Source organism: Canis lupus, chromosome X (assembly GCF_048164855.1).
Source record: "Canis lupus baileyi chromosome X, mCanLup2.hap1, whole genome shotgun sequence".
NCBI classification, from domain to species: Eukaryota; Metazoa; Chordata; class Mammalia; order Carnivora; family Canidae; genus Canis; species Canis lupus.
In genome coordinates, this window is record NC_132876.1 from 91,976,038 (window position 1) to 91,989,642 (window position 13,605).

General features: G+C 40.4%; 1 protein-coding gene across 11 annotated transcripts in view; it reads left to right on the forward strand.

Annotated features, from left to right (window-relative positions):
• The window catches only part of RPGR (retinitis pigmentosa GTPase regulator), a 74,646-nt gene that overhangs the window by 28,200 nt on the left and 32,841 nt on the right, over positions 1 to 13,605 (forward strand). For 9 of the 11 annotated variants that reach the window (XM_072815140.1, XM_072815141.1, XM_072815142.1 and 6 more), the window contains exons 14-16: positions 243 to 1,202; positions 11,160 to 11,276; positions 12,693 to 12,750. In XM_072815140.1, coding sequence (XP_072671241.1) covers positions 243 to 1,202; positions 11,160 to 11,276; positions 12,693 to 12,750 — 1,135 coding nt within the window. Of the gene's footprint in view, positions 1 to 242; positions 3,878 to 11,159; positions 11,277 to 12,692; positions 12,751 to 13,605 lie in introns of those variants that run through there. The other 2 variants (XM_072815148.1, XM_072815137.1) reach the window with 2 other exon arrangements.

Consider the following 13,605-nt stretch of genomic DNA (forward strand, 5'->3'; position numbering starts at 1 on the left):
GCAAAAATGAAAGCAAATAGTAAGAATGTGCAAGTTAGATGCAGATACACGGTGCCACATCAAAATCAGATGTACCATAGACTTAGTGGCATAAGTGATCTCCAGAGAAAGCCAGATCTGACTGGACATTTTTATTCTGCTAATGAAACTTAGTGTAATGTAAAATCTTGGCAGTATTTTGTAGTAGATAAGTTACCTTTGTTAACTAATCGTAGTATGACGATTACTTCAAAAATTTACAGAAACAAGAAACAATTGAGAAACTGAAGCAGCATACAGCTCACTTTGGAAATGATGATAGTAAAGGATGTGCAAGTGAAGAGATGTCCAAAACAGTGAAAGAGGGGAAAGCATATAAACAACTTTTGGCAAAAGGAATATACATGACGCAAGCAGCTATGACTATGGAAGCATTTTCAGATGAGGACATAGGTAATGACTCAGGCCAGCCTGGGCCTCGGGCTGACACCCACGCAGAGGGTGTGCAAAGAAAGATATTTAGTTGTGAAAGTAAGCATGGTCTCTATCCACCTGACTTTAAGGCGATAGCAAAGGAAAGTGATGGAGGCCAAAGTCAGAAGGATCCAGAAGCAGAAGAAACAGTCTCTGAGAAGGAAAACGAGCTGGCGGAAATGGCAGGTCTGCAGGCTAGGAGACAAAGTGAAGAGAATTTAAGAAATATTAATATGTTCTTTGACGACTTACCAAATAGAGACATGAATATTGAGGATGAAGAAAGTAAAGATTTTGTTAAGGACAGTAGGAGGAACAAACAAGATGTGATCTTTGACAGTGAAAGAGAATCTATAGAGGAGCCAGACAGTTACTTGGAAGGTGAAAGCGAAAGTCAGCAAGGTACCACTGATGGCTTCGAGCAGCCTGAGTCAGTAGAATTTAGTAGTGGAGAGAAAGAGGATGATGATGAAGTGGAAACTGACCAAAACTTGTGGTATAGCAGAAAATTTATCGAACAAGGACACAAGGAAGAGACCGAACACATACTGTCCAAATTCATGGCAAAATATGATTTTAAGTGTGACCACTTGTCAGAGATTCCAGAGGAGCAGGAAGGAGCAGAGGATTCAGAAGGAAGTGGAATAGAGGAGCAAGAGGTAGAGGCAAATGAGAATGTGGAGGTGCCTGCAGGAAAAGAGGAGAAGGAAATAGAGATCCTGTCAGACGACCTGACAGACAGAGCAGAGGTGAGTGAAGGCAAGGGAAAGGCAGGAGGTGGAGGTGAGGGAATCCAGCGGGAGGGTGATTCAGGAGTGGAACAGAGGCAAAGTGAGGAGGGGCAAGAGGAGGAAGACAAGAGAGGAGGAGAAATGGAGGGCCTGGCTAAGGGAGAGAAAAACCTAGAAGAGGAGGAGGCCCAGGAACAAAGGGAGAGGGAACAAGGCCATCGGGAAGAAAGAAACAAAGGAACAGAAGGAGAGGAAGGGGAAGAGCAAAGAGATGAGAAGGAAGGGGAGGGGAGAGGAGGGGAAGAAGACCGGGAAGAGGAAGAAGAGGAGGAAGAAGGCAAGGAGGAAGGAGAATGGAAAGAGGAAGGACAGGGAGAGGGGGAAGAAGAAGGAGAGGAGGAGGAAGCAGAGGAGAAAGAAGAAGAAGCAGAGCAAGGAGGGGAGGAAGGAGAGGGGGAAGAGGAGGAAGGAGGAGAGGGGGAAGGGAAGAAAAGAGAAGGGGAAGGGGAAGAGGAAGGAGCAGAGAAAGAGAAGGAAGCAGAAGAAGTAGAGGAGGAAGGAGAGGGGGAATTGGAAGAGGAAGGGGAGGGGGAATTAGAGGAAGGAGAGGGAAAAGGGGAAGAAAGAGAGGGGGAATTGGAGGGGGAAGAGGAGGAGGGGGAAGAGGAAGGGGAGGAGAAAGAGGAGGCTGGAGGGGAGGAAGGAGAGGCAGAATGGGAAGGAAAGGGGGAAGTGGAGGAAGGAGAAGGGGAAGTGGAGGAGGAAGGAGAGGAGGAAGTGGAAGAAGGAGAAGGGGAAGGAGAGGGGGAAGTGGAGGAAGGAGAAGCAGAAGAAGAGGATGCAGAAGAAGAAGAAAGGGAAGTGGAAGAAGAAGGAGAGGGGGAAGGAAACAAAAGAGAATATGAAGGGGAGGAGGAAGAGGGAGAAGAGGAGGAAAGAGAAAATGAAAGAGAGGAGGAAGAAGAAGGAGGAGAAGCAGGGGAAGGGGAGGAGGAAGAAGAGGGGGAAGCAGGGCAGGAAGAAGGGGAGGGGGAAGAAGGGGAAGAGGAGGTAGGGGAGGAAGAGGGCGAAGGAGAGGAAGAAGAAGAAGGGGAGGAAGAAGAAGGAGAGGAGGAGGGGGAAGAGGAGGAAGGAGAGGGGGAGGAGGAAGGGAGAGGAAGGGAAGGTGAGAGGGAAGAGGAAGTAGGGGAGGAGGAGGAAACAGAAGGGGAAGGGGACAAGGAAGGAGAGGAGGAAGGAGAGGAAGAGGGAGAGGAAGCAGAGTGGGGAGTGAGGGAGAGGGAAGAGAAGGACACTGAAGAAGAGGGGAAATATGAGGAGACAGGAGATGAAGAGAGTGAAAAACAGGGAAGACGGGGTGAAGGAAGAGAGTCCAACAGAGCAAGCAAAATCAGAGGATCTGTGAAATATAACAAAGATAAGGCATACCCCCAAAAGTTTATTACTAACACAGAGGGAAAGGGGAAAGAGCGTGAGGCACAGAGGTTCAAAATGCCAATGCGGTCAAAACAACTTTTAAAAAATGGGCCACCGGGTTCTAAAAAATTCTGGACTAATGTATTACCACATTATTTAGAATTGAAGTAACAAACTTTAAAATTGACTGGATTTGGTCCAGCCAAACAGAGTATCTTACACATAATAGGCACTAAATACATTTTATTAAAATTGCTTTTAGGCCATGGTTACTTTATGTTTGGTATAGTAACAACTGATAAAGACAACATAAGGCACTGGTAAATTTAGCGCCTCTTAAACTAATATTTTTGGTATATTTCCCCCCAAAATTATGAATCTGTCACTAGAACATATCAAAGGGTCATAGCAGATAAATAACATTATATATTTCTCATTAAAGACAGATTTAGGAGATTGTAGTATACTATTATAAGAGTGTTGCGTTTGTATATGCGAACTGGTCCCTTTAAAGACGGCACAGATCCTTCAGGGAGATAAAAACATCTCATTTCTTATGACTTTATTTCAATCCCTGATGACAGTTTGCCTACCATAAGGAATAATTTTGTAAGATGGATGATATTCTAAAACTAAAATGAAGAATTCATATTTTTAAAAAATAGTGCTTTTTTTTTTTTTACCTTATATGTGTCCTTTTTGCAACAATCTACCAAGTGACAGCTGGATTCAAAGCTTAGATCTTAATGTGACATCTTTTAGTTACTGTCTGGGCAAATGACAGTATATCTCATGAAATGGAGGTGAACCTAAACATATATTCTGGAAGTATGTAAAACTTGTAAGTAGTTATTGGCCAGGCAGAGCACCTCACTGGGGTTCACTTTCCTCATGTGTAAGATGGAGTGGATTGAATGATTGAACTAAGGTCTGTTCTAACTCTCAGATTCTTTTGTTCTAACAGGTGGTTTTTCGCCCATTGTGTTTGTCATTTGCATGAAAGTTTTTTAAAACTTTAATGTCACTTTAAAATCAATCTTTTCTATAAATTATATGTTCTTTACTCCTAAAAACTTAGGCTGAGCCTTCATGTCTCTTGTCTTCTGTTATTCTGTATTCTAAACTTTAACTTCTGAGCTTTACCTGGACTGTCAGAATCTTCATTCCCAATGTCTATTATGTACCCTCAGTGTGTTCTTCATTGACTATTCTGTAATTCTCAGTTCGTTGCTTGTTAGAATGTTCCAAGTAAAATAAAGTGTAAATATATACTGTCAGTAATTGTTTGTGGAAAGAAAAACTAACATTAAGTATTGATTTTTCAAGAGGCTAGATTTCTATTAGCATAAATTCAGTCTTCCCTTAAAATTTTCAGTATGTATCATGCAGGTAGATCATTTGATTGTTCTTTATTCATAGCTCCCTTTTCAACTGATTTCTTGGCCCAGTCCCTTCCATATCTCAGGCATGAGGGATTTCTTCCACTTTAATCAAGGAGGATCTCGATGGTAAACTTCCTGTGAATTTTGGGTAGTCGGATCCTTTGCATATTCTACTCTCCACGAGAAAGAATATGGGGAAAGAGACTAGAATACAAAGAGAAGAAACTCCTAGCAGCAACTGTAGATTTTGTTTTAGCTGCGGGGATCTTTGATCACTTCCCCTAACTAACCAAAGATGCTAACTTGGCATTGCAGGGTTCTACCAAATTCTACCACATTCATTGTCAGTGGAGTAGAATTGATATTTTGATAAAGTGTGTGTTCTGTCCCACTAATGCTAGTGCCCCACATGGTTATTTAAAAAGTTGATTTAAAATGATTAACTGAAAAAAAAAAAAGATTAACTGAGATGAATGATAGAAGTGGAGTTCCTCAAGGAAAAGCCTTCAGGGAGAAAAGAAACTCTTACACTCAAGTTATTCATGTTAAGGTGTGGGCGTTCTTTTTGCCCTGAAGGCCTTCCTGGCCGGCAACTTGAAAATGGTGTTCTGAGCATGCACCCATCTCACTATTTGAACTGGTCTAGAGAGCCACTTTTAAACAGCATTTCCTGCCATTTTTTTTTCCTGCCATTTTTTTCACATTTCCCTGGCCAACAAAAGTGTTCTGTGCTCTTTTAGAAGCAATCGCTCATGCAGGCATGGTATTCTGGTCATAAGAGCATAGGCCTAGTCATTTTGAGATGTGAATTAGTACTTGGTTAAACAGATCGGAATAACTGGTTCCTTCTTTATTGTCCTCATCTGCTGGTTGATCAAGCTTTTATTGTAGCTTATTAGGTTATTACTGAGGCCAGTGTGAGGTGTGTGTGTAGAATCCGTTGAGTTACAGTCTCAAGTGAGGACTCTGGCAGAAAAATATTTTAAGGTAAGCTACAAAGGAGTACCACAGAAACTGCTGCTGCTGCCGAACAGCAGCTCCTGAGGTGAGTGCAACGAAACGTTTTCTGTTATTTCATTGTAGAGGTAAACTTGCTATACACATATGTATTTAAGATAAAATGCTACCATAGAGGAAAGTGCTGTAATTCCTTCTTCCTTCAATCTTTCCGTTTTACCTGACCTGTAACTTAATATTTGGTATGTGCTATTCATTCAACAAAGAAGCATGTACCAAGCGCCCACTAGGAAACAGCAGCTTTCCCAAATCAGGTAGATCTCAAGAAATGAGGGCTTCTTGCTGTCAACCTCCTGCGGCCCTTTTACCTGTCAGGGACATTAGGTAGGTAAAGATTTCTTGAAATCACACCAGGTAAAAGGAATTCCTGTGGCTCTGCCTTTAACTATGGCTTAACAATGCCCTTTTGTTACTGGATTCCTCTGTGTTCTTAGCCAGAACTACCCAAAGATAAAAATATCTGAAAACAAATCTATGGCTTTTCTACATTAAGCCCCTTAATTAAGAAGAAGACAGTGGTTTTATGCCTTGAGTATGCCAAGAGTAAGATACAGTTCCCTGATCTCAAGGAACTCTTGGCTGTTCCTATAGGCTAACCAGAAACTTTACCAGTACAGTAGAAAGTTTCAAGAATGGCACTTCAGTGGCCACAGAGAAAGGCTAGGAAAGGGCTTCTGGGGAGCAGTGGTGGTGGAATATAAACTGAGTCATGAGAAGTAAAGCTTAGCACGCAAGCAGCAGGGGCAAGGCTTTCCAGGTTGATGGGAGCCAAGAGGGTATTTCAGCGTAGAGCAACTTAGAGCATCTTTTGGTTCTGGGTAGAGAGGCAAAGGGTCTCATTGTTTGTAAAAGATGCTAAACAGCAAAAGTAAGATGCTCACAATTGGGCTTTTATAACCCTCTGACAGCAATATGGAGGGGTGGGGGTCAGAGAGGGACAGGACCAGAGCCAGGGATGCCAGTTGGGAGGCAGCTCTAGGAGACCAGGCAGAGACAGAAGAGAGGACTAGGACAGTGTGGACAGAGAGTTGAAGACGTGTTATCAGGACAGCTTCAGGGATAGAATTGGAGGGCTTGGTAAAGAGCTGTAACTTGGAAGGAGCAAAAAGGCCAAGCTTTTCTTGAATGAAGAACCAGGTGCAAAAAGTGCCATGTGCCAAGGCTGAGAACAGAGGAGTAGGGGTGGATTTAGGATCCTGTTTGGTGCTTGTTGATCCGGGAGATATTCCGCAGAGAGATGGATGTCTGGACTTGGAGCTCAGGGGATATTGCTGGGTATTGCCAGCTTTTTATGGGTAGTTAAAACCATGGAGTTGAATGCCAGGCAGCATTCAGCATGAAAAGAGAAGAAGTGAAGAGAGTCCAAGGAAGCATCAATAGGTAACAGGAAGATTGAGAAAGGGAAGTCTGAGAAGGGGGTGGCGTAGGAACACTTTTCAGGGAAGAGAAGTGCCGCCCAAGCCAAGGAGGGAAAGTAGTGGAGGGCTGCAGAGGCGTCTGGGAGAGGCCCAGCAGAAAGGATGGCCAGAGCCCACATTGCTAGCAAAGAGGGAGCTCCAGGAAGCCCACCTTTGAATCAGGGACTTTGGTACCCTGGGAAGAAGCATCTTAGACTTGCTATTACTATATATAAGGGTACATGAGCAAAGGATGTTGTTGAAGTGAGCTTATCAACAAAAAGGAAGAGCCTACAGTGCTCTAAATTTCAGCCTGTGGGGGCAACAACTCTGGAGGCAGCTGTTCTGGTCTTGAGCAGAGCCCGGGGAAAGAGTCCGGGCCCTGGCACCCAATGGATCTGGATTCAAACCCTAGCCCTTCATGGATTAGCTCAGTGGACACCTGGGAAAGCTTTTCCTCTTTTAACCATTCTAAATCTGATTTATTGCTTTTTATAAAGGAAGGGGCCTTTGGAGAGGTTAGTTAGTTTTAACACATGAAACATGTTAGGGATACTCAGCAAATGGTTGGCCCGTGTCCCTCTCATTATCCCCTCTGACCACATCAAGCCCTGTGCGGAACTGCCCTCATGAATCCCCAATCATTGACAGATGTGTGTGAGTGTAGTCCAGCAAACCTGACTTCTGTTTATTCTTATTTATTTTTTGACTTCTGTTTAAATACAACATAGCTAATGCCACCCCCCCCCCGTCAGAAAAAAAAATTGGCTCATAGAAATAGATCTGTGGGAATGAAGTGAGTTATAATAATGATAACCCTTAAATATGGGGTAGGGTGAAACTCTGCATACAATATATACATGTGCCCAATACTGGCCCTCAGTGTTTTAATAAGCATGTTGAAAGGCTCGTACTCACACGGTTCGCCAGAAATTTTGGTGGCAGTGCTGTCATGGGACAACAGATTTGCCTGTGCCCTAATATTTTAATCAAAATAGATTTAAAAATAAAAAGAGTAAAACTGCCTACCAGCAGGAAAGTCTGTATCCTCAGCGTTATAATCACTTTTGTAGGCCTGCTTATCAGAGTCAAACTGAAATGGATTTGGTGGTGAAAATACCAGATTAGAAATGAACTAAGGGATCAGTATATAGAAAGGAGGAAGAGTTTAGAGATTACAAAGTAGTGACATTAGAAGCCAATAATTTGGAGGTCAAACTGAGAGCCCTTAGGTGCAGTCTGGCTTGCAGACTCATTTTGTTTGGTTTACCAGTGATTTTTTTTTAACATTTTTAATCCATTGCCAACATTGAAATACCGGGAAACTTCATACTGTAACAGTGTTTTCTGGACTTGACTTGTTGGAAATTCTGAGGCCACACTAGCCCACAGTCCAGCCAAGGCACCCCTCCACTTTCCTATCACCCTAGGCTGTTCATGACAGGTCCTGTCTTCTTCCCTTGCTTGTTCTAGCTGCTGGGCTCCTGGCAGAGCATAAAGGGAGGTGTACAAGAGAGTAGAACAAATAAATGAACCCTTTAAGGTGAATTATTTTCTAGTGATAAGATCTGGAACATTATGGCCAAAAGGTGTCCAAGCCTCTTGGTTTTTGATGGTCCTTGATGTGTACTAGAGAATCTTAAAATCACTTGTATTTGTATACAGATACTCACTGTTTGCTTGTATTATTTTCTCTGTAAATAATCTTTTTAATTTTGATGCAGACCCTCTGAGGTAGGTATTACTAGTGTTATTTTCCCATTTTACAGAGAAACTGTAAGTATATTATTAGGTACCTTGCTCAGGCTGTGATTGATAGTACAGAACTTGGAAAACAGTACTTAGGTCTTTGTATTGAATGCCCTTCCCACTCTCTCCTCATGCCTCAGTGAGTTCTGGTATAGTATAAATATGAACTTATGTGTTAACCCTTCTTGTCCTAAAAAAACCTTAAAATTGAGATTTTTAAAATATACACTTCCCCACCTGGTATTATGTAGATATAGTTTTATGCCCCACCTGGTATTATGTAGATATAGTTTTATGCTCTATTAATCTATTTGGAAAACATTGTCCACCCTATATGACATTGAGGCACCTCATAAATTGAGAATTGTAGCATAAATTTTACACTTTATAGTCTCTTTTAAAAACTTGTTTAAAACCCCTTATTGAAATACATATAGAAAAGAGCATGTGTATTTTCCACAAAGTGACCATGCCCATATAGTCAACACCCAGATCAAGGTAGGGCACACTGTCGGCTTCCCAGAGGCTCCCCTCCAAACCCCCATCCAGACACTTCCATTCCCCCAGGATGACCACTATGCCAATATCTGATAGCAGCCTCTAGTTTTTCAAGGATTCGATGTAGCTGTATTGTTAAGCAAACTGAAACCTCACAAGGGACATTCAGTTTCTTGATATTTCCCATAAGAAATGCAAAACGTGTGACCCTGCGCCTGACCCAGGAGTGCAGCTCCCTGCGCTATGTCCGACCAACCGCCCTTTTGTGCGAGCCAGGCCCATTCACTTCTTTACTGTGGTCCCAACACAGGATGTGTTTCCATTGAACATTCCGTTCAGCATTCCGTTGAACATTCCGTTGAACATTCTGCTTTACACCTTATGTGGTTCTGGTGACAAGAATATATTTAAACTTTGCCCTTTCTCTTCGTAAAATGACAGTACTCTGCCAATCTCTCCTAAATTGTTTCGGTTTGAAGGTAAGTACTCATATGTGATTTAAAGTAGTTGTCCAGATGTGAATAGATTAATTTTAAATGTGCTTAAGTGTAAAGTTCTACAACTCATGTGATTTCTAGTGAAAATGGTTTCTAAGAGCTTTCTCAAAGTTAGAAAATGACATTGTTCTAGCAGTTCTTCATTGTTAGATTTTCATAGTTATGAGTAAATTTATAGTTCATTATAAAAGAGATGTGTGTTTTGCTTGTTTCTAAAATAAGATAAAATGTCATGTTCCTTTTTATAATAGCGTGATATTGTCCTGTAGTTACATTAATATCTTAGTTCACTAGCACGACTGGAGTTGACCCAGCTGCTAAACTAGCAGAATTCTCCAATAGAAGAGGACTTTGCTGGAACACAGCTCAGTGCCCCTCCCTCTGGCAGACAGATGGACACAGTCTGAAATTCTCTGTCTTGGGAACACTGTTCTTTCCAAGTGGCCTTCATTTATGTACATTCATGAATACATCCATCAGCCATAAATCTTAAATCTAGTAATCTTGCTTCTCATTCCCCTCCAGAGTAGTCTCTGATCACTTTACCTTCTCATAATGTGCTTCTGGCTAGGCATAATATACAATATAAATCACTTAGAAGGGAAATTATGCAGGAAAAAAAGAAAGCTTTAAAATTACTGGTAAATTGTAGCTACCTTGTAGTTAACCCTACCCAACCTAAACGTCCAGCACATCCTTTAATATAGCTGTCCACCCTGGTACTGTGTTTTCCTCTCTTGCTTTCCCCTCTTGCATGCACTACCTCATGACCCTTTGCTTAACCTAAGTCAAGGCTTCACTTCTGGATCGCTTGTCCTTTGGGAAAATGCTATTAGGCCACATCCTTAGTGCTATTGGCCTGAGGATGCCACTTAAATCTGTTACTAAGGTGTGAAATATAAACATACTCTCTCCCTAGCCTGAACTCTCACATTTTGTATTTTTGCCAGAAGAAAGATGAGTTAATTAGGAGAGGTATTATTTTCAAACTTATCCATTAAAGGTTCCTTTGGATGCCCAGCTCACACTTAGCTAAACAGCAACTAGGAAGATGATCACAAGAAGCTAGTTACTATGTTGAAAAAATATTAAGGATGTGTGTCATATGAGGCAAATATGGCCGAGGTGAACTTTGTAAAAACATTCTTCAAGGGAGTAAATGACACTGATTACTTACTGCCTCACCTATTTTAGGGACCCTTATACATTTAGTGAAGTGTATACATGAAAAGCATAGGAAAAAAGTCCAATAAGAAGCCTGATCTCTTAATGACAAAAAATAAGCAGTATTCCACCCAAAATACGAAACTGCAAAAAAAAAAAAAAAAAAACTCAGTATAGAATAAAGAATATAGCTAATATTTTCCACCTATACTTAGTATTACGTGATTTACTGTGTCTATCAAATCTATAGACAGGCTGTCTTATAATTTAGATTAATTGGACAGGAGCCAGATGAACTAAGTTCTGCCTCTGGTTTTCCCTCTGCTTTAAATAACCAGGAGCAAACCACTTAAACTGCCTCTGTCCCTTTATCTTCTTCCTGGAATGTAAGTAATTATACTTAACTCTTGTGACTATCAGTGAATTATACTTCTGAAGTGATTTTAAATCCCTGTGTTTTGGAAAATGAACATAATATATAGATATGCTTATGTTATAATGCTATAGTAGAAAGCTTTTTAACTTCTCTAAAGTTGAAAAGCATTCTTTTGAGACAGCTCAGAAAGCATATTTATTTTTTCCCCATTTTAACATTGTTGTAGATGCTAATAGAATTTTGGGAATCCTAGTCGCTGAAAATGTTAAAATAGATCAATGTGCATAAAAGCCTTGGTAATACAGTAACTTGATACGCATGATAGGTTATGCAGTATTTTATTTCTTTGCCTTTGGTATTTGAATTCATATTCTGTGTGTTCTTTGAGATGCTATAAATTCATGACTGCAATATCAAATCTCTGTGTTTTTTTTTTAAAGAAAATCTTACCTCTTCTCTGCTTATCAATTTTGACACAGGATCATGAGTTTTCAGAAGATGAAGAACCAGAGGATATGGCTGAGGAACTTGATGAAGATCTGGAAAGCAAGAAGAATGTTCCAGCAGATGTGGCCAGTGACAACTCCCTTAAAAAGGTATTGACACCACTGGAAAGGTATGATGATATGTGCTTAAATCCTGAGATCCTGCCTAAGAGTAAGCATATGGATTCCATGGTCTCTGCAGGGGGCAGAATCCAACTTTCGTTGGGAGCAGAAATACTTCTCTGAATAGCTCGGTTCATGTGCTGTAGGAAAAGCTTTGGCAAATTTATGAATCAGAGTCACTTTGTTTCTAACACCCTTCCACACTTCTTGGTAGCATTCTGTCCCCTGCTTGAGTGGAAATCAACTGATATGGGCCAGTGTAATATACTGTTGAGAAATTAACCGAGAAACGATGAAATTACAAAGTCAGGAGCCCTATACTTGTGGCAGAAATGGGGTGTGTATGCATGCATATACACGTGTGTGTTTATACATATATGGACAAGTGAAAGCTATTCACAGCAGTGTTAGAGGTTGTGATTGGATCTCTGCAGATGTGGTGTAGAAGAGAGGAATTACAGGAGGAAAAGGAGGAGATATCACTGAGAAAGAGGTAGTCATCCTTAACATGGAGCTAGGAATGCCAAAAACATCTCTTCCAATTTGGCAGTTTTGTCGGAGAGTGACACTATTAGGAGACAGTTGGTAGGTTTGAAATCATTCATTTGCTAACACTGCTCTGAGTGAATTTCATAGGTGTGGAATTTAGTACCCCAAACTGAATGACACTATATTGATTCGTTTTCATTTTCAGTTTTTGTACCTTTTGCAGAGAGCACTGAGTTAATCATACCTTCTTATTGATGAATCACTCGCATCATTGGTCTGTGCAAGTCTCCTCTTTATTTAAATTGATTCCCTTATAGTTCTCCTTTTCCATAACATAGACACCACACCATTGACACTTGCTTGTCCTTTTATTTGAATGTGCACTTGTAAAATGTGTATTGCTTCATGTGCATGTATTTTTAATTTACAAAATGAGGTTGTGCTGTAAAAGGTCGTTTTCTTCCTTAATTCCTTTCTCAAGACTCCTTCCTCTCTCTGAGAAAAAAAATGTTCTAGCAGTTACTGTTTTCTTTCAGAGGGAGGGAAAGATTTATAAGGAATATTTAAGAGTTCCAGTTTGGGTGGTCCCTGAAATTCTTTAACACAAAATTCCTGAAACTCTGTTTTGACAGTGTAAAATGCTGAACTAATTCATATACCAACTAACATTCCTGAATCTTCTTTGAGTAGAATTCTTGAATCATACAGCTTTTTGGAATCACAAAATTTTAAGCTAGAAGGGACATTAGCGATCACTTGGCATCTGAGGAAAAGGCCCAGAAAAATTAAGCAGTAGTCACATGTTTATGTTGTTAGCTAGAGGCTGACTCCAGAACCCTTGCCTAAAACCTAAATGACGTTTTCTAGCCCATCACAATTATGTTTTTTATTATATTGTGTCTTTATCATTTATAGGACGAGACAACCAAACAAGAAAAACGAGCTATTTGTGAATACAATGAAAATCCAAAAGGTATGAACACATTTAACTTCAAAAATCCAGATAACCTTAACATGCACACATATATGCATGCATACATATGCACACATGTGCTGGAGTTGAGGCATTAGAGCTAACACATATGTATTTTCTTCTTTTTACTGTCGCATGAGCCTCATGACAAGATATGAAATACACGCCACAGGCATACTTGTTCTCACTAATCACCACCACAGTGTCTTCATATAAAATATTCACATTACAAAAAAAAAAAATTTAAAATAAATAAATAAATAAAATAAAATAATAAAATAAAATAAAATAAAATAAAATATTCACATTACTCATGGCACTGCATTTTTTTCTTTTCAACCAGTAGTATTAAGTTGGGCTTTTGTCCCACATCTCAGTTTATATCTCTGTTGGGCACTGCCAGACTCTGTTGTTAAAGACCAGGCTGGCCTGGAGCCACAGCTGGCCATTCCATTATTTCCCACAGAGTTCAGACCTGAGTCTTTGATCTTATTGTGGACATTTAAGATAGCTCCTTTCCCAAGACTAACTGTTGGTGTAGAGAACAGGTGCCACAGAATAGAGAGGACTGTGATTACCCTTGAGACCTATATTTTCTATAGCCAGGTCATCTGGTTTTTGCTGTACAATCCCTATATTATGTTTCCACACCATCACATCAAAGTGTGCTTTTTTGCTGTATCCTCATTAAAAATAACCATTCAGAGTAGTGGATATCTCCTCTGAACTTAGGCAGAAGGAGTAAGTAGTTCCCTTAATACTTTTTTCCTTCTAACTTCTGCAGAGAGTAGTAAGTCTTAGAATATTTTAAACAAAATACTAAAATATTTATTGTCTTTAAGTATTCTTAGCATG